This window comes from Mustela putorius, unplaced genomic scaffold, assembly GCF_011764305.1.
Source record: "Mustela putorius furo isolate JIRA1106 unplaced genomic scaffold, ASM1176430v1.1 tig00000228_pilon_pilon_pilon, whole genome shotgun sequence".
Classification (NCBI taxonomy): domain Eukaryota; kingdom Metazoa; phylum Chordata; class Mammalia; order Carnivora; family Mustelidae; genus Mustela; species Mustela putorius.
In genome coordinates, this window is record NW_025421322.1 from 199,929 (window position 1) to 219,578 (window position 19,650).

Genomic DNA, 19,650 nt, shown 5'->3' on the forward strand with positions numbered 1-19,650 from the left:
TATCTTGTGGTTTTCAAGGTCCACACATTCTGTTCCTGCTCTGCGTTGATCCGGGTCTTTTCTGGTCTACTGGCAACCTCCACTGTTTCTAACTCCCGGTGCAGTGCTGTTTAAGGGTGAGACATATTTACAGGCAACCAAAGGCATAAAAAGTGTTCCTGGAACTGTTTTGTTTTGTTTTAAATTTTTATTTATTTATTTGACAGAGAGAAATCACAAGTAGTTGGAGAGGCAGGCAGAGAGAGAGAGAGAGAGGGAAGCAGGCTCCCTGCTAAGCAGAGAGCCCTATGCGGGACTCAATCCCAGGACCCTGAGATCATGACCTGAGCCAAAGGCAGCGGCTTAACCCACTGAGCCACCCAGGCGCCCTCCTGGAACTGTTTTTTGCACAGCCCTGAAAAGCGATAGCTTCTCTCCAAATATCCTAACTTGACAAAAGGGCTATTAGGAGAATCTTGCTGCCCGCTAAGAATGGGAAGTCCAGAATTACCCGGTGACTTCAGCGAGTTCTGGTGCTCTTTTTCTCTCTCTCTAAAATGAGCATTTTGTCAGTTCCTAAACCTACTTCCGAATACTGTTGGGGGAAAGTTCTGGTGTTTGTCGGAGAATGCCCGACGTAGTAACAAGATCGGGGACACATAGCGCAGTAAGTTGAAACTGTGGTCGGCCGCCGGGGAATATCTAAATGCATCCCGCTCCCCGCATTGACCATGGTATTACTTTTTTTTTTTTTTTTTAAGATTTTGTTTATTTATTTGACAGAGAGAGCGATCACAAGTAAGCAGAGCAGCAGGCAGAGGGAGAGGGAGAAGCAGACTCTTCACTGAGCAGGGAGCCCGATGTGGGACTCGATCCCAGGACCCGGGGGTCCCGACCTGAGCCGAAGGCAGCCACTCAACCGACTGAGCCACCCAGGCGCCCCTTACTCTTTCTTTAAATTGTACCAGGAAATGCGACTGTATGTGTTTAACCAGTCCGGGACGTTATAAACACGGAGTGCCCAGTAGAAGCTTCCTTCGTGGAACGCTCGTGTCGTCGAAAGTGGCCCACTAAACCCCAGCGCCAACCGCGAGCAAGCAGTCCGCCGCCCCGGGGAGCCGCCGAGCGCGCCGGCACCGAGGGCAGCCGCGAGCCGTGCGCTCCGGCGCTAGCTCGCGCCAGCTTTGTGCCTGACACCTCGCCCGACCTCCGCTTCCTCTCGGTCAAACGGGGCGCGGATGCGGTCTGAGTCTGGAAGATGAAACGGATGATTTTGTCTGTGTCGAACGACAAACGCCGTGGAACCCCAGCTAGGCTGTCCAGCCTTCGGAAGGGCGGGGGGGAAGGGGGAGGGTGCGGGCAGCCGGGAGGAGGAGGCGGGGAAGAGGAGGCGGAGAGCGCCGGCCGTGGGCGGGGCCACCCGCGCGGTCGAGTCGTCTTCCTGCCCGCGCAGGCCTGGGCGCGCCAGCAAAACGCTCCGGCCGCCCTCCGCTCCCGGCTCTCTGGTTCCTGGGCCGCCGGGCGGGACGCGGTTGGCCGCGACACCGGAGGGGGGCGGGTCAGGAAGTGGGGGCGCGGCGGCCGGGAGCGGTCTTGGGGCTGCCCAGGGGTTCGGCGACGCGGAGGGCCGGAGACTCCGGGCCGCGCGGGACCCGGAGGGTCACCCGGGCCTCCGCGGAGACCATGGCGGACGAAGAAGGTGAGGGCTCCCGGGTCCAGCGCGCCAGCTGTCGCTCGTGGTCTCGGGAAAGGGAGGCGGGGGCGCGAGGGGCCCAGAGGCCTGGGCTGCGGGCGGTCAGTGGCCGCGGCTGCGCGAGGGGTGGCTGCGTGGGGGGCCGCGAAGGAGCGGGGCGGCGGCGGCGCGGGGACATTTGGGAGCGGAGTGAATGGCCCGAAGTTCTGTCCGCCTCAGTGGGAAGCAAAGGTGGAACTTAAAGTTGGGAGTGAGGTAGGGAGGGAAGAAGCTGTGTTTGTGTGTTGCGGAGGGAGGGGGGACTCCCCGAGGGGGAGGGCTCCTGGCGGACAGTTAATGGGGTGGGAGGCGCAGTTTGGGTTAGAAGATGGAGGCTTAGGTGCTGGAGTGCATATTTTGAAAGTGATAGTGTTTAACCAAATGCCCTCACTCTGGAGTGCCTTCAGGGGTCTGTGGATCCTGACCAATACAAGGTCCGGGGGTGGGGGGAGCAGCCTCACGCCGAAGGTATGGAAAGAGGCAGGAATTTGGGGTTAACGAGGTAAGATGAATTGGGAGGGGAAACTGAAGAAGGCCAGTTCGTTTATAGGTTAGGGGGAGATGGCAAAGGGCTGAGCGATGTAGGAAGTTTGGGAGGATTAGGAAGCCAGGAGTGCTTTGAGCGTGAAAGTCGCTGGAGAAAGCTTCCCGTGCCCGCACACGGCCCGTGCTAAGAAAATTAATCTCTTCAGTAATATTTATTCATAGAAAATGATGGGTATGAGAGAAAAATGGGGGAGTTGGAGAACTTATCAGCTAATGGTAGATATTACAGGAAACATTCATGGCATAATAACTTCATCATTGATACCGTGCTAGTTTTAGGAACAGATATATATGGTAGTGTGGCTTGACAGAGCAGTTAGATTTTGAATTCTGGGGGAAAAATAACTTTTTACCTTCTTGAGTGCAGTTGTAAATGTGATCTCATTTAGATTTAAACCATATATATATATATTTTTTTTTTAAGATTTTATTTATTTGACAGAGAGAGACACAGTGAGAGAGGGAACACAAGAGGCCGAGTGGGAGAGGGAGAAGTAGGCTTCCTGCCAACCTGTGAGCCCCGATGGGGGTGGGGCTCCAGCCCAGGAACCAGGGACCATGACCTGAGCTGAAGGCAGATGCTTAAGGACTGAGCCACCATGGCGACCCTAGATTTAAATCTTATTGAACCAAGAATGCAAAGAGGGAATTTCAAGAATGCAGTGGAAAGCAATTTTTTTAAAAAGTGTTGTCTGCTCTTTGGTTTGCTGCCTTGTCCCTATGCTCACACTGGTTTCATATTTGACTCCTCTTTCTTGAGTTTTCAGAGTGTTAAAACCTATCTAAAGACACTCTACCTAAAAAGGTCAAAACCAACGCTCTTTTTAGTTGGTAAGGAAGAGTGTAATTCCGTTTGTTACCTTGGTTTTATCTTCTGTTGCAGTAGTTTAAGACATTTCTTTATATTTTTTCTTTTTCTGAGTAGTTGCAAATCTGTGGAGTAAGTTGATAAACTAGCTTGTGTGTTTGCATGAACACTTTTCACGCTTAAGTGAAAGCATGAAAAATTAATAACGCAATACTAAAAGTCTTTAATATTATACATCATGCAAAATGAGAGATTGTTTTAGGAGATTATTGTTACACTTAATTAAATTAGTGTGATGTGGAACTAATTAAAAAGGCCATACCAGGGGCACCTGGGTGGCTCAGTGGGTTAAGCCTCTGCCTTCGGCTCAGGTCATGATCTCAGAGTCCTGGGATCAAGCCCCGCATCGGGCTCTCTGCTCAGCAGGGAGCCTGCTTCCTCCTCTCTCTCTGCCTGCCTCCCTGCCTGCTTGTGATCTCTCTCTGTCAAATAAATAAATAAATTAATTAAAAAGGCCATACCAGGGGTGCCTGGGTGGCTCAGTGGGTTAAGCCTCTGCCTTTGGGTCCTGGGATTCCAGGGTCCTGGGATCGAGCCCTGCATCGGGCTCTCTGCTCAGCGGGGAGCCTGCTTCCTCCTCTCTCTCTGCCTGCTTCTCTGCCTACTTGTGATCTCTGTCTGTCAAATAAAATCTTTAAAAAAAAAAAAAAAAGCCATACCATTTTGTAAAATTTATTGATGGGATATAAAATGAAAAGTGATTTTTGGTTGTAGAATTACTGATAATCCAAAAGCAAATATATCCTAATATGGAACAATTAATGTATTGAAGTTTTGTTGAAATATAGTTTCATTTGGCAGCTTTTTAATTCCATAAACATTTGGGTGCCTGCTGTGTTAGGTGCTGGGATATAATAATCAACAATAAATGAGTAATTATAGTCTTATTTATTATAATAATGCTAGTAATAATATTTATAGCAAACATATCTGTGTACTAGGCATGATTCTGAGTGCTTTACACTTATTTGGCACTCTATAAATTTTTTTCAAAATACATATTATCTGGGGCACCTGGGTGGCTCAGTCAGTTAAGCGTCTGCCTTTGGCTCAGGTCACCATTCCAGGGTCCTGGAAGACAGCCCTGCATCAGGCTCATTGCTCAGCGGGAAGCCTGCTTCTCCCTCTCCCTCTGCCTGCTGTTCCCCCCGCCTGTACACATGTGCTCTCTCCCTCTGTCAAATAAATAAATAAAAGCTTAAAAAAAAACCCCACAAAATTCATATTATCTTAAAATCAGACTAAATGGTCTATTTTACTTGTATCTAGATATTCCCTATACCCTTTTGCTGATCATTCACATTCACTTGGGTCCTTTTCATTGTCCTGCTGTTACTCCAGGTAAATGATTTTTTGAGAATCTCATCTTGCAAAAAATGTCTTCATTGTTGCAGCAGAGGGTCAGGTTTTTCATACTTACGCTTCTTGAAATAAATGTTAGAGCAGAGAGAAGTGACAGCTTTGAGTAGAGCAGTATTAACACTTCATTTGGAAATTGCTGTGTGTTGTCTGGATGGATATTTGCAGGCCTGTTTGTAGCTCTCCTATGTCATGTGAAGATCACTGGACCAGAGCCTGAAATGGCAGATTATTTTTGTGGCTATGTTATCATTTTCAGTTAGTTTGACTTTTTCTTTATAATGCTAAAAATGTAAGAAAGAAAAGGAAACTTAAATTCTATTCTAGAGTTTTCCTATCACACTGGACATGGATCCTACTTAAAAAAACAAATGGTGCCTGGGTGGCTTAGTTCACTGAGGTGTTGCCTTCTGCTCAGGTCATGATCTCAGGGTTCTAGGATCAAGCAGGGAGTCTGCTTCTTCCTCTCCCTCTGCCCTCCCTTCCTGCTTGTTCTCTCTCTCTCAAATAAAAAAAATCTTTAAAAACAAACAAACAAACAAACCAAAACCCCCAAGATACCTGCTCGGTATCTTAAAACGTATACCATCTTAGAACCAAGAATTTATAGTGTTATAGATCCTTTATAGATAATTCATTTGTATGGCCCTTTGTTGTTCCTAATACAGATTCTTAAAAAATGACTTTGTGCATCATTTGGGAAGCTGTGCAAAATTTTTGTATGAGCTCTACTGTAAATAGAATCCATTTATATGTACTAAGAATAATTTAATGTCTCTGTAAAGTGATTATTTATGAGGAAAATTTTTAAAAAGGAAAATGATAACTTTTTATAAAGGTTACTTTTTGTGTGATACCCCCTTCCCAGTCTATCTTTATCTTAAATGTGTGCTTTTAGTCTTCCTCTAATAAAAAAGACCTACCTAACCCATTTGTAAACTACTTTAATAGATTTGTTAGCTTATTTTCTGAAATTATCCATTTAAATTTTCAGAAAAATTTTAATACTGTCAATGTGTTTCTCTTGCAAGTGTAATAACTAAGTAATCTTGGAGTTATATCACCCAGTTACTGTATCCTTCCTCCCATCTCCCATCTCTGATTTCATCTTATTTTTTCCTTCCATTCCCCTGTGTTCATCTCTTTTTTGTTTCTTAAATTCCACATACAAGTGAAATCATATGATATTTGTCTTTCCCTGACTGACTTATTTTGCTTAGCATAATACCCTGTCATTCCATTCACATCATTGCAAATGGCAAGATTTCATTCTTTTAATGGTTGAATGATATTATTCCATTGTGTGTGTATATATATACCGCATCTTCTTTATCCATCCATCAGTGGGTATCTGGGCTTTTTCCATATTTTGGCTATTGTAGACATTGCTGTGATAATTATTGGGGTCCATGTGCCCCTAAATCTTCATTTTTGTTGGGTACTTTTAACTTTTGCTTTATTCCAGAGCAGAGAAAAGTTAAAAAGTGTCATGAAAAAGAAATATAGTAATGTCTATTAATTGACCCAGATTTATGTGTAGAAATACTGAAAATCTGGGGCATTTGGGTGGCACAGTCAGTTGGGCATTCACCTCTTGGTTTCGGCTGGGGTTGTGATCTAAGGGTCATGGAATTGTGTCATGTTCAACATGGAGTCTGCTTGAGATTCACTGCCAGTCCCCCAATGTGTGTGCACATGTGCTCGCCCTTTCTCTCTCTCTCTCTCTCTCTGAAATTTAAAAAAAAAAAACCTCGAAATCTGAGGTATGGCTCTTCTAATAATAATGTCGTTTTTCTAATCTGTTCCCTGGCTTTAGTACTTAAGTACAAAATAAATGAAAGTATAGAAATGGATGGAATCCACTAAATATACAGTTTATTTTTTAAAATCATGATTCCAGTTTTAAAGACACTTTAGCAAACTTGAATTTGCTTTGAAGCTATTTAAAAATATATACTTTTTGGTGGGGGGGCACCTGGCTGGCTCAGTTGGAAGAACATGTGACTCTTGTTCTCCACAGTCATGAGTTTGAGCCCCACACTGGGTGTAGACATTCTAAAAAATTTAAAAAATATATATATTTGTTTTTCATTTTCCACAATAAACCTAGAATCGTTCATATGATCATCAGCAGCAGGTTTATTCTCCTTTATTGACTCTTCTTTTTAGACTCAATTCATAGCCTAAGGTCATCCCTAAGATAAAAAAGAAAACTCTCCACCACTCTAGTAAGGAGGAAATAAATTCTTGAACCATTTTATAAGCTTGGTAGGACAGTTTGTATCAACAAGACAGTCATAGTCTACCTTATAAAATAATTCTGGGGGCACCTGGGTTGCTCAGTTGGTTAAGCATCTGACTCTTGATCTTAGCTCAGGTATTAATTTCAGGGTCATGAATTCAGCCCCTGTATTGGGCTTCATGATGGGTGTGGAACCTACTTAAAAATAAAAAGAGGGGGCACTTGGGTGGCTCAGTTGGTTAAGCATTTGCCTTTGGCTCAGGTTATGATCCTGGGGTCCTGGGATTGAGCCCCCCATTGGGCTTCCTGCTTAGTGGGGAGCCTGCTTCTCCCTCTGCTGCTCTCCCTGATTCTGCTTTTTCTCTTTGTCAAATAAATAAATAAAATATTTTTTTTAAAAAAGGATAATTAACTCTAGGAAGGAAAAGTAGTTAGGTTGAATATATAATTTTTAAAAATATTTTTATTTATTTATTTGACACACAGAGAAATCACAGTTAGACAGAGAGGTGGGCAGAGAGAGAGGGGGAAGCAGGCTCTCCGCTGAGCAGAGAGCCTGTTGGGGGACTCAATCCCAGCACCCTGAGATCATGACCTGAGCTGAAGGCAGAGGCTTAACCCACTGAGCCACCTGGGTGCCCATATATATAAATTTTTGTTTCATTTGGAATTTAGTTTACTGGTTTGGAGCTACTTTCTGCTTTTTATTTTTTATCAGACATAAAACAATAGTCTAATATTGGGAGATTTTCTGACAGTTTTCTGCATATAGGGATATGCCTATTTCAAATATCTAAATCTATAAGACTACAGTGATAAAACTATATAGCACTGTGAAATTCTGCAGAATTTGCAAGACTTTTTTTTTTCATTTTTTCATTTTACTTTATTTATTTTTTTAAGATTTTGTTTATCTGACACAGAGAGACACAGTGAGAGAGGGAACACAAGTACCGGGAGTGGAAGAGGGAGAAGCAGGCTTCCTGCATGCGGACTCAATCCCAGGATCCTGGGATCATGACCTGAGCCAAGGGCAGATGCCCAACGACTGAGCAGCCCTGGCACCCCTTTGCAGGATTGTTTTAAAAATGAAGTATAATTTTATGATCAGTGTATTTGTTATATTCAGATTAAAAAAAATTGTTAATCCTTGAATGATGAGTGTGATACTCAGGTAATTAGAATAATATGCTAATATATTTTTTCAAAATATTTTATTTATTTATTTGATAGACAGACGGAGAGGGAATACAAGTAGGGGGAGTGGGAGAGGGAAAAGCAGGCACCCCGCCAAGCAGGGATTCTGATTTGGGTCTTGATCCCAGGATCCTTGGATCACAACCTGAGCCCAAGGCAGATGCTTAACAACTGAGCCACCCTGGCACCCCTCTGTTAATATGTTAAATAACATCTTGTTCCCTAGTCATTCTGGAAGGAGGTTTACTTATTTTGGAATATTTTGAAAATAACATTATTAGAGCTTGTTGATTTATCAGTAGGACTCTGAAGGCACAGGTGGAAGGCAGAACCTAAATTTCTGTCTGTATGAAAGACAGACTGTCTAAATGAATAATTTATTTAATTGTGAAGAAAGTTAATCTTTGATACTAAAAGGTCTCTGTGTGACTTTTGCCTTAGTATAATAAAAGTGGATTAGTTTGGGTTATAGATTAGAACAACGTGGTACACATTTTGCAATAACACATTAAATTTTTTAAGGACCAACAGTAGAACTGCGCCAAAGAAAAAAGCTGAAGTCTTCAGAAAATAAGGAATCTGTCAAAGAAGAGAAAATCAGTGACACTCCAATTCCTGAAAGAGCTCCAAAACGTAAGTTAGATAAATTTGGAGTTTTTGTGCTACCATAAAAATGGCTTTTTGTATACTAGGTATTATATTTTATATTAATATTTTAAATGCGTATACCTGTTTTGAGATTAATTACATGGTATTATCAGTCAGCTTTGGTTTTGCTGTAGAACAAACCCTAAATCTCACTGGTTTACAAAAAATGCTTATTTCTGACTAATGTTTCATGTTGTGGCTTCAGGTTGGTTGGTGTAGCTTCATGTGTCGTGAAGGAACAGCCCCTAGTTGGAATTTTTTTTTTAAGACAGAGGAAAAGAACAGGAGAATAGGCAGAGTCATGCAATGTCTCTTAAATTTTCTGCTGAACTGACACTCAGTCACTTGTACTCAGATTCTATCTGTGACCCAAGGAAGCATATAAACAATCCAGACAGTGAAATTGAGAAGTATACCCTGATTACAGGGAGGCATTGCAAGTCACATGGTAGTGGGGAGAGAGATCAATAATCTTTTTGTAAGAAAGGACAAAATAAGTGGGAATAATAATATAACTCTCTACCACATTCTTTCCTTTTGGTCATAAATATTTACTTTTCTCCCTCAACCAAAGTACACTCACTACCTCTCTGACCCCAAGGAAGATACTCAGTCTTACTAGTTCTGGAAGCAGTCTTGAGGCCAAAGGTCGTCCTATCTACATCAGGGCCAGGTATGAATCATTCTGGTCCATATATCTATGAATTAAAAAGGTAAGTTATGTGCTCTGTGAGGGGTTTCCAAGACCACCCCTATGTTTGGTGATTAGTGAGAAGGACTCATAGGTCTCAGAATAGTTATAGCTATGATTTATTATAGTAAACAGCTAAAAGAAAATCAGCAAAAGGAAAAGGCCTAGGGCTAAAGTCTGTAAGAACTAGGCTTAAGCTTCACTGATTATTTTACTAATGGATTCACACAGGTTGTGCTTAACTACTTCAGCGTCAAATTGGGACATTTGTCAAGTTTTGTCTACCAGGAAAGCTTATTAATGACTGCATGGAGTTTTTTGTTTTTTTTTTTTAAGATTTTATTTATACATTTAGTGAGAGAGCATGAGCAGGCGGAGATGCAGAGGGAGAGGGAGACTGAGAAGTAGACTCCCCACTGAGTCTACGCCCCAATGCAGGGCTTGATCCTAGGATGCTGAGATCATGACATGAGCTGAAGGCAGAGACTGAACCTTCTGAGCCACCCAGGCACCCCTGCACAGAGTTGTTTGTTTATTTTTTTTCTTAAGATTTTATTTATTTATTTGACAGACAGAGATCACAAGTAGGCAGAGAGGCTGGCAGAGAGAGAGGAGGAAGCAGGCTCCCTGCTCAGCAGAGAGCCTGATGCGGGGTTTGATCCCAGGACCCTGAGATCATGACCTGAGCTGAAGGCAGAGGCTTTAACCCGCTGAGCGACCTAGGCACCCCCTGCACAGAGTTTTTATTGGTGGCTGGTCATGTACCCTTTACCTACCACAAACCAAAACTGGATTTCCAGAAGGAAAGTAGCGAGCATAAACCACATCATTTGTACAAATAGGTCAGATACAGTAAACTAACTGGTAAGAGAATGGTGGGAACCTTTCTGAAGTCCAAATTTACAGATTCCAATAAAGGTCCTACCTTGCAAGCAGGCCTTTCTCCATAAGGCAGTTGCAGGGCTGTTATGTTAGCTTTTCTGCACATGTCCCCCTCCCAGGATATATTGTTGGACAGGATATATCCTGTCCCTCCCAGGGACAGGATAAGCAAAATAAAGGCATTCCATGCTTCCATTCAGAAAGAAGAAGAGTGAGAGAGAGATCAGTCACTGGTCCATAGCAGTTACGAAATTTCATAACTGCTATGGATAAATATGAGGGCTCCTTATCCCGGGTAGGGATGTTTCTTTATTAAGCCCTAGTTGTTTTCCTTGGAAGTAACTTCCCAGTTCAGTGTTCTCTGTGGTCCTTGACTCCACCCTCTGGAGGTCCTTCCTTTTCTATTAAACTACTGAACTGTGTATGAAGATGGCTCTGGAGAACATGCTGTCCTTAGAGGCTGAAAGCCTTCTCATGCTTCCCGCTGAGTAGAGAGTTGAAGGCCTATTTTAAAAAAAAAAAAAGTTTTAAATTTTTTGAGGATTTTATTTTTTAGAGAGAGAAAAAGAGGACAGACAAGTAGGGGGAGCGGCAGGCAGAGGGAGAAGCAGGCTCTTGCTGAGCAAAGAGCATGATGTTGGACTTGATGCCAGAATCCTGGGCCAAAGGTAGATACTTAACTGACTGAGCCAACCAGACGCCCCTGAAGGCCCATTTATATATATATTTCTCAAGTAAGATAAAGGCAGTAGATCATCTGTAGAGCTAGTTCAGGGGCTAGCAGCAAGGAAATTTTTTTGGAAGCTAGAAAAACAATAATCCATATTATGCAGTGATAAAACATTTTATGAAACCATTTCTTATGAATTTGTTGCAATTTTTATACTACTTTTTTTTTTATTATTTTAGGTAACAAGATTGTAAAATAGGATGTTACTAGAGTGCCTTGGTTATCAGCTACATTTGATTACATCTCTTTGATTAAAGAAATGAATTTAGAACAGAATTATCCTGTTTGCAAGCAGGAAAATAGAGGATCCAGAATTTCTGGGACTTGTAGTGTTGAGTTAGAACTGTCTATTTTAGCTAGCAAAATCCAGAAAATTGAGAAATACCTTGAGCAATAAAGGTGAATGACTAGGATGAATCCTCAGGGCAAGGCTGTCGCAGAGTTTGTTAAAATATATGGATGGATGAAGATATTTCCTAGTAAATCTTTTCAGTTGGACAAAGTATTCAGGGAAAATAACACAGCGTGTGGTTCCACAGTAGCCTAATAAGCTCAAAATACATGTATTTAAACCTTTTCCGAGACTCATCTAGGAAAAAAATTATAAGTACAATAGTCCTTCCTATCCAGTAGTTTCACTTTCCATTATTTCAGTTTTCTGTGTTCACCACAGTTTAGAAGCAGATAATCCCACGTTCTGACGTGTTGTCAGAAAGTTAATAGTAGTGTAACACTACCTCAGGATACCTATGCCATTTTCCTCACTTCATCTCATCACGTGGGTGTTTATCATGTCCCATCATCACAAGGTAGGGTGAGTACAATACAATAAGATATTTTGAGAGCCAGAGACCATGTTCCCGTGACTTTTATTACAGCATATTGTTATAGTTGTATTTTATTATTAGTTATTGTTAATCTCACTGTGTCTAACTTTATAAATTAAACTTTATCTCAGTTACATATGCATCAGAAAAGCATAATATAACTAGGGTTCAGTACTATCCACAGTTCCAGTCACCCATTAAGGATTTTGGAACGTTATGCCTTGCACACAAGGCAGGGGAGGACTTCTGTATAGTTGTTGGAACAAAGAGCTGACTAGAATCAAGTAGGTAAAAAGCTGACAAGATTGTTCTTTACAAAAACAAGTGATTTGCTTTTTAAAAATTAAGGTACAGGCATACCTCCTTTTATTGTGCTTCACTTTATTGTGCTTTGCAGATATCTTTTTTTTTTTTTAAGATTTTATTTATTTATTTACTTAACAGAGAGAGAGTGCATGTGTGTGTACCACAAGCAGGGAGAGTGGGAAAGGCAGAAGCAGGCTTCCCACCTAGCAGAGAGCCAGTTGTAGGGCTTGATCCGAGGACACTGGGATCATGATCTGAGCTGAAGGCAGACGCTTAACAACTGAGCCACCCAGGCACCCTTCTTTTTTTTTTTTTTTTTTTTAATGAGTTGTAGGTTAGTGGCAACACTATGTTGAGCAAGTCTGACAGCACCATTTCCAACCCCATTTGCTCATTTCCTGTTTCTGTGTCATATTTTGGTAATTCTCGTAGTAGTTCACACTTTATCATTATATCTTGTAGTGATCTGTGGTCAGTAATTATGACTTAATGATAGCTCAGGTGATGGTTAGTATATTTTAGCAATGAACTATTTATTAAGATATGTATTTTTTTTTAAAGACATAATGCTACAGTATAGTGTAAACTTAACATTTATATAATTAGGAAACCAAAAAATTCACTTAGTACGGTTATGGCAATATCTGCTTGATTGCAGTAGTCTGGAACTGAGCCTGTACCATCTCTGAGGTATACTTCTATAATTAGCTTATAGTAAAAATGCACAGACTCTTAGGCATTTCATTAAATGAGTTTTGACACAGGAGTACAGTTGAAACATGATACAGAACATTTCCATTAACCTGGAAAGTTTCTTTGTACCCCCTTCCAGATTTTCCCTATTCCTCCCCACCCCTGAAGACAATCACTCTTTTTTCTTTTTTTAAAGATTTATTTATTTATTTATTTGACAGACAGAGACCACAGACATATTTATTTATTTGACAGACAGAGATGACAGAGAGGCAGGCAGAGAGAGGGGAAGGGAAGCAGGTTCCTTGCTGAGCAGAGAGCCCAATGTGGGGTTCAGTCCCAGGACCCTGAGATCATGACCTGAGCTGAAGGCAGAGGCTTTAACCCACTGAGCCACCCAGGTGCCCCAACCACTCTTTTTTTAAAAAGACTTTATTTATTCATTTATGCAAGAGAAGGAGCAGCAGCAGGCAGAGGGAGAAGCAGGCTCCCCACTGAACAGGATGTGGGATTCAATCCCATACTGTGGGATCTGAAAGCAGCCACTTAACCTACTGAGCCACCCAGGTGTCCCAGTAACCACTCTTCTTATTAATTAGTTTTGCATGTTGTAGAATTTCCGGTAAATGGAATTGTATAACATGTATGCTTTTGTGTCTGGATTTTTTCACTTAGCTCGGCTAAGTGAATCATTTTGAGATTCATTCATGTTGGTATAATTTTTTATCTATTCTGTTCTTGTTGGACATTTGAGTAATTTTCAGTATTTATTTATTTATTTTTATTTTATTTTAAGATTTTATTTATTTAATTGACAGAGAGACAGTGGGAGAGGCAACATAAGCAGGGGGTATGGGAGAGGGAGAAGCAGGCTCTTTGCTGAGCAGGGAGCCTGGTGTGGGACTTGTTCCCAGGACCCTGGAATCATGACCTGAGCTGAAGGCAGACGCTTAATGACTGAGCCACCCAGGTGCCCTAATTTTCAGTATTTAGCTATTAAGAATAAGGCTTCTGTGAACACAGTTCTACAGATCTTTTTGTGGGCATTTGTTTTTTTATTTCTGTTAAGTGAATATCGAAGAGAATTGCCTGCTAAGCTTTTAGGAGAGATGTACCGTTAAAAGAACTATCAGCCTAGATTAAAAAGGATTTAACTATCCAGGTCTTAAAATGATACATACATGCAGGAAACAAGCTAAATAAGCTGTTCCTAAGGTGTCTTTCTTGAGAAGGAGTGAGTGGTTTGCCTTTGGAGTGAAGTGAATATTTGTGACAAATGGGACAGACCCTGATAGACTCTTTTATTTGCAAGTATTTTCTCCTTTCCCTAAAGTGAATTATCCATTTATTCCCATTGCCATGTCATTTGGAGTGCATCTCTGAGGCAGTGTATACTTTGTTCCCTCATTGTCAGGCTTACTGATGTGACTCGCCTGGACCAATGGACTGTCTGTGGAAGTAGCATGTTCTAGTTTTGACCAGAAACTGTAAGAGGCATTATATTCTCTGCCTGTTTTCCTGCCTTTTAAAAAAAAATTTTTTTTTAAGATTTTATTTATTCAGGGGATGCCTGGGTGGCTCAGTGGGTTAAAGCCTCTGCCTTCGGCTCAGGTCATGATCCCAGGGTCCTGGGATTAAGCCCCACATCAGGCTTTCTGCTCCCCAGGGAGCCTGCTTCCCTTCTCTCTCTGTCTGCCTCTCTGCCTACTTGAGATCTCTGTCTGTCAAATAAATAAATAAAATCTTAAAAAAAAAAAAAAGATTTTATTCATTCATTTGACTGAAAGAGAGAGAGAGAGAGAGCCGAAGCAAGGGGAGTGGCAGGCAGAGGGAGAGAGAGAAGCAGGCTCCCCACAGAGCAGGGAGCCTGATGTGGGGCTCCATCCCAGGACCCTGGGATTATGACCTAAGCTGAAGGCAGATGCTTAAATGAATGACTGGGCCATCCAGGCGTCCAGTTCTCCTGCTCTTACCCTCTTTCATGAGAATAGCTACTGACCCCAATCTGGGACTCTGAAGAAAATACAAAAAGAGCCACAGCTAATCTAAAGTGTGGAATTGGGTGAAGAGTCACTATGGGCCCCAAACCCACAAGTAGCATAAGTGAGAAATAAACCTGTATTTTGTAAGCCACTAGTGGTTTGGGGTAATTTTTTTTTTTTTAATCATAGAAAAGCTTACTAATAGAGTGGTCATTTAAAACATTTTGGAAAATACAAGAAAGATAATTAAACAATCTAGAGCTAACTACTATAAAATAGTATTTTCCCCCTGAATACAAAAACATATTTTTTTTATTTCTAGAGATGTGGAAAATAGAGAAATGTGTTATAAAATAAAATGTATAAATAATTCCAGTAGATCGAACAAAAGTTTTGGCAAGTTTTACTTACATTTTTTTCAGTGCCCTTATACTTTTCTTTTCTTTTTTTTTTTCCTTTTTGTGAAATGGAATCCTACATTTCTTTTCCTAATATGTCCTTAACTTTTTCCTTTGCTTTAAATGTTACCTAACTATGCCCTGTATTGTTGATACTGATATTTATTTAGTGCTCTTTTTTTCTTATTCCATATTTGACTCTTCACAATAAACTTTGAAAACACCATATTTAGTATTAAGGTAAGGCATTTATATGTAGGATTTGATTTACATACTTTTTGTAATAACCCCTGACAATTAGGATTAACTTGCCATTATCTAAAGAATTAATGAGCAAAAAATTATTCCAGAGAATTAATGGGGAAAAAAACCCAAACAAACCAGGACACATGTTCGGAAACTTTGAAGCACCTTTGCCAAACTGCCACCATTGATGTTTTTTACCAGCTTTTTATAGCTCATATTGTGTTAACATTGCTTTAATTAACTATCTTATATATTTTTGCATGTATACTTCTATATCTCAACAATAGTAGTATTTGCTGAGCTCTTACTATGTGCCAGGCCATGCTTTTGAAAGCAGTAATTTTAAAACAATTGTATCATACTGATACTAATATTTGATTTATTGGGTAGTGTTTTTCAAGCATTTTCAATGTAATTCTTACTGACAGTCATATCTAACTGCTTTGTCTACTAATGTCTCTAAGTGTTCCATGAAAACTAATATTTATTAAATAATATTTTGAAAATGGCTTAGATTTTAGTTTAGCTAACCTCATAAATCAGCAAGTTGAGTTTTACAGATCATTCAGTAATCAAACATTGGGCTTTGGGGCCTTAGGCCTGTGCTTGTTATACCTAATAGCTAGAGTAGAGCAGGATTAAATCATCCTGTGTGTAGAAAATTCACATGTGTCTTATGTTATTCATCAAGAAATAGTTACATATATATAATAGTTGCATATGATGTTTTAAATATATAAACAATTAAAAATGATTGAATTACATATATTTTAAATGGCTGTAATCTATAGTATGTAAATTATTCCTCAGTAAAGAAAAAAATTCCTTGATAGGAAATGCTATTGATAGTAACCCACTGAGCCACCCAGGCGCCCGAGTAGTAGGCTTTAACTTTTGAAATCTTTTTTGGTTTATAGAACTGGACAGATAGTGCAGAGTTCCCTTTTTACACCCTCCTTCTGCCCACACATAGAATTTCCCCTTTTATTAACATTTTGTATTAGTATGGTATTTTTGGTACACTTAAGGAACCAGCATTAATACACTATTTTTATTTTTTATTTTTTTTATTAACATATACTATATTATTTTCCCAGGGGTTCAGGTCTATGAATCATCAGGCTTACACAGCACTCACCATAGCACATACCCTCCCCAATGTCCACATACCCTCCCCAAGGTCCCTACCCCGCTACCCTCCAGCAACCCTCAGTTTGTTTCGTGAGATTAAGAGTCTCTTATGGATTGTCTCCCTCGCAACCCATGTATTTTCATTTTTTCCCTCCCTAACCCCCATGACCCCCCACCCTGCCTCTCAAATTCCTCATATCAGAGAGATGATATGATAGTTGTCTTTTTCTGATTGACTTATTTCACTTAGCATAATACCCTCTAGTTCTATCCATGTAATTGCAAATGGCAAGATTTTGTATCTCTTGATGGCTGCATAGTATTCCATAATACACTATTTTTAAAAAAGATCCATACTTTATTCAGATTTGCTTAATTACCAAATGTCCTTTTGCTGTTCCAGGATCCCACATGACATTTAGTCAGCATGTCTCCTTAGACTCTTTTGGGTGTGGCAGTTTTAAGGTTTTCCTTGTTTTCAGTGACCTTGACAGTTCAGAGGAATACTGGTCAGGTATATTTAGCATGTCTTTCTTTTGAAATTTGTCTGCTGTTTTTCTCATTAGACTGGGGATATAGGTTTTGGGGAGGAAGAACACAGAGTTAGAATGCCATTTTCCTCACATCAAGGGTATATACTACCTTTTAATTACTTTTTAAAAATAGAAGTGGATTAATATAAATATCATCTACATCTGATTACTTTTAATATGCTTTTTCAGATGTATTATTTCAGCGCTTTGCAAAGATTTTCATTGGCTGTCTTGCAGCAGTTACTAGTGGTATGATGTATGCTCTCTATTTATCAGCATACCATGAACGGAAATTCTGGTTTTCCAACAGGCAGGTAAGAAGAAAGAATTTTGAGCATATGGAAGTTGTTTGAGTATTTAACTTTAATCTAAATAATGTATTTTTCAGGGAGCCAAACTGTATGTGTAAGTATGACAAGTGCTTTCTTATGTACAGTCATTAGACACAAAATGGTGTAGGAGCTATTTTGAGAACACAGTCAAAACATCAACCTTGAAAAATGTAATACAATGTATTTCCAGGCCATGGAATAAAAACTATGAGGATGCTTTTTATTTATTGTGCTACTAATCTATCAGGGGCTTTTAATGACAGTGAAATGTTACCAAGTTTAGTCATACTTTTACTAGTTTTGGTAGTTTACATTTCAAAACCATTTCAGTAGTAAAATATTTTAATTTTTAGATTACATGATTAGAATGTTTTGGGGGTATGGAAATGATTAACATACATGACAGTATTTATTAAGATGTCTCTACATATTAGTATGTTTAATGTCTGGTTTTAAATCATGTGTATTCCACAGACCCTTTAGTCACTGTAGTTACTTACATAACTCATAATTTAGCCTTTGAGTAAATTTGTTCTCAGACTTTCCTTCACAATCAGATATACTTTTCATGGATTGATAAGGTTCACAGAGTTACCACTTGACTCTAAAGAGTTTTGTTTTCCTTTTTAGTCCAAACTGTTTTGTTGTTGTTCTTATTTTTGAGCAGCCATTGATTGACCTCATCCCACCAAAACATTTAGCTGAATAATTGCCTGTATTGATTTGACAAAAGCTATTACTGTAGCATATCCTATTTCCTTGATAATACTGGATGTACAATAGAACCATCTGATGAGCTTTTAAAAAGTTCACATATTCTTAGGTGGGGTAGCGGGAAGTATCTAGGATCAGTGTTTTAAAATATGTCCAAGCAATTCTGTTGGGTAAGCAGTATTGAGAACAACCAAAGATTTGAAAATATAGAAGGCATGCATCAAAAAATACTGTGTTTTTTATAAGACTGTATGATTTAGGAACATTGACTTTACCTGGGAGCTTTTTTAGATTTGCAGATTCTCGGGGCACCTGGGTGGCTCAGTGGGTTAAAACCTCTGCTTTCGGCTCAGGTCATGATCCCAGGGTCCTGGGATCGAGCCCCACATCGGGCTCTCTGCTTTGCAGGGAGCCTGCTTCCTCCTCTCTCTCTCTGCCTGCCTTTCTGCCTACTTGTGATCTCTGTCTGCCAGATAAATAAATAAAATCTTTAAAAAAAAAAAAAAGATTTGCAAATTCTCAGGCCCCACTTTAGAATCAAAATCTAATCGGAGATCTTTTTTTTTTTTTAAGATTTTTTTATTTAGCAGAAAGGTAGTGACAGAGCACAAGCATGCAGAGTGGTGAGGGAGAGGGAGAAGCAGGTTTTCCACTGAGCAGGGAGCCCGATGTAGTGCTCGATTCCAGGACCCCAGGATCATGACCCAAGCCGAAGGCAGCCACTTAACCCACAGAGCCACCCAGTTGCCGCTAATTAGAGATCTTTTAATAAGATGTCTGAAACTCATATGCACATTAAATTTGAGAAGCAGTGATCCAAAGTTCATATCTTTGAAATCTTAGAAACAAATCTGTTTCCATTCATAAAGAATCATTTTAAGGAAATTTACCTGATTTTTGTTGTTAAGGAAATTTATTTTGATCAATAAGTTCTAAATGGGGAAAAAAGTCACTGGTCAAATAGATCTAGAAAAAGTCTCCTCCTAGAGATTCACAGTTGCATAAGACATACTGATACTCTAAGAAGTCTTAAAGAAACCCGTTTTCTTGAATGCTGCCTTTGCACAACTTATTTAACTATAGAACTCTTTATGTGGGTAAGAACTCTTTAAATGGGTAATACCCATTTATATCTCAGGAAATTCTGTTAGCCAAACTTAGGAAAAACTGCTCTGATACCTTTTACATTAATTGATAAATGTTATGCATGAAAATAAAGGAGTTTCATTTTCAGAGACTATAGATTTACAAAAGCTTGATTTATCATGAAATGTGCAAGGTTTTTCATGGTTTTTGAATTACCTATATTGCCCAATTTTTTAATAATAAATTTTTAAAAGGTTTATTTATTTTTAGAGAGCAAGAGAGAACATGAGTTGGGTGGTGGGGCAAGGGTGAGAATCACAGACTCCCTACTGAGCGTGGAGTCTGATGTGGAGCTGGGCTTAGTCTCACGACCCTAATAGGTCATGAGCCTTCTCATGAACCCTTAGGTCATGATCTCTCAGGAGATTATCTCATGACCCCTCAGGTCATGCTCAGGACCTGGGCTGAAATCGAGAGTCAGACGCTTAACTGACCAAGCCACTCAGGCACACTGTATAACTCTATTTT

At 40.1% G+C, this 19,650-nt stretch overlaps 1 protein-coding gene across 9 annotated transcripts in view; it reads left to right on the forward strand.

Annotated features, from left to right (window-relative positions):
• The first annotated feature begins 1,500 nt into the window (after nucleotides 1–1,500).
• DPY19L4 (dpy-19 like 4) overlaps nucleotides 1,501–19,650 on the forward strand; it is a 69,191-nt gene continuing 51,041 nt past the window's right edge. For 6 of the 9 annotated variants that reach the window (XR_006606117.1, XR_006606119.1, XR_006606118.1 and 3 more), the window contains exons 1-4: nucleotides 1,501–1,678; nucleotides 8,446–8,556; nucleotides 16,861–16,971; nucleotides 17,180–17,304. Coding sequence is in view for 5 of the 9 variants with exons in the window: in XM_045077944.1 (XP_044933879.1) it covers nucleotides 1,663–1,678; nucleotides 8,446–8,556; nucleotides 16,861–16,971; nucleotides 17,180–17,304 (363 nt within the window). In the remaining 4 variants the exon portion in view is untranslated. Of the gene's footprint in view, nucleotides 1,679–8,445; nucleotides 8,557–9,172; nucleotides 9,245–16,860; nucleotides 16,972–17,179; nucleotides 17,305–19,650 lie in introns of all 9 variants that reach the window. The other 3 variants (XM_045077945.1, XM_045077946.1, XM_045077949.1) reach the window with 3 other exon arrangements.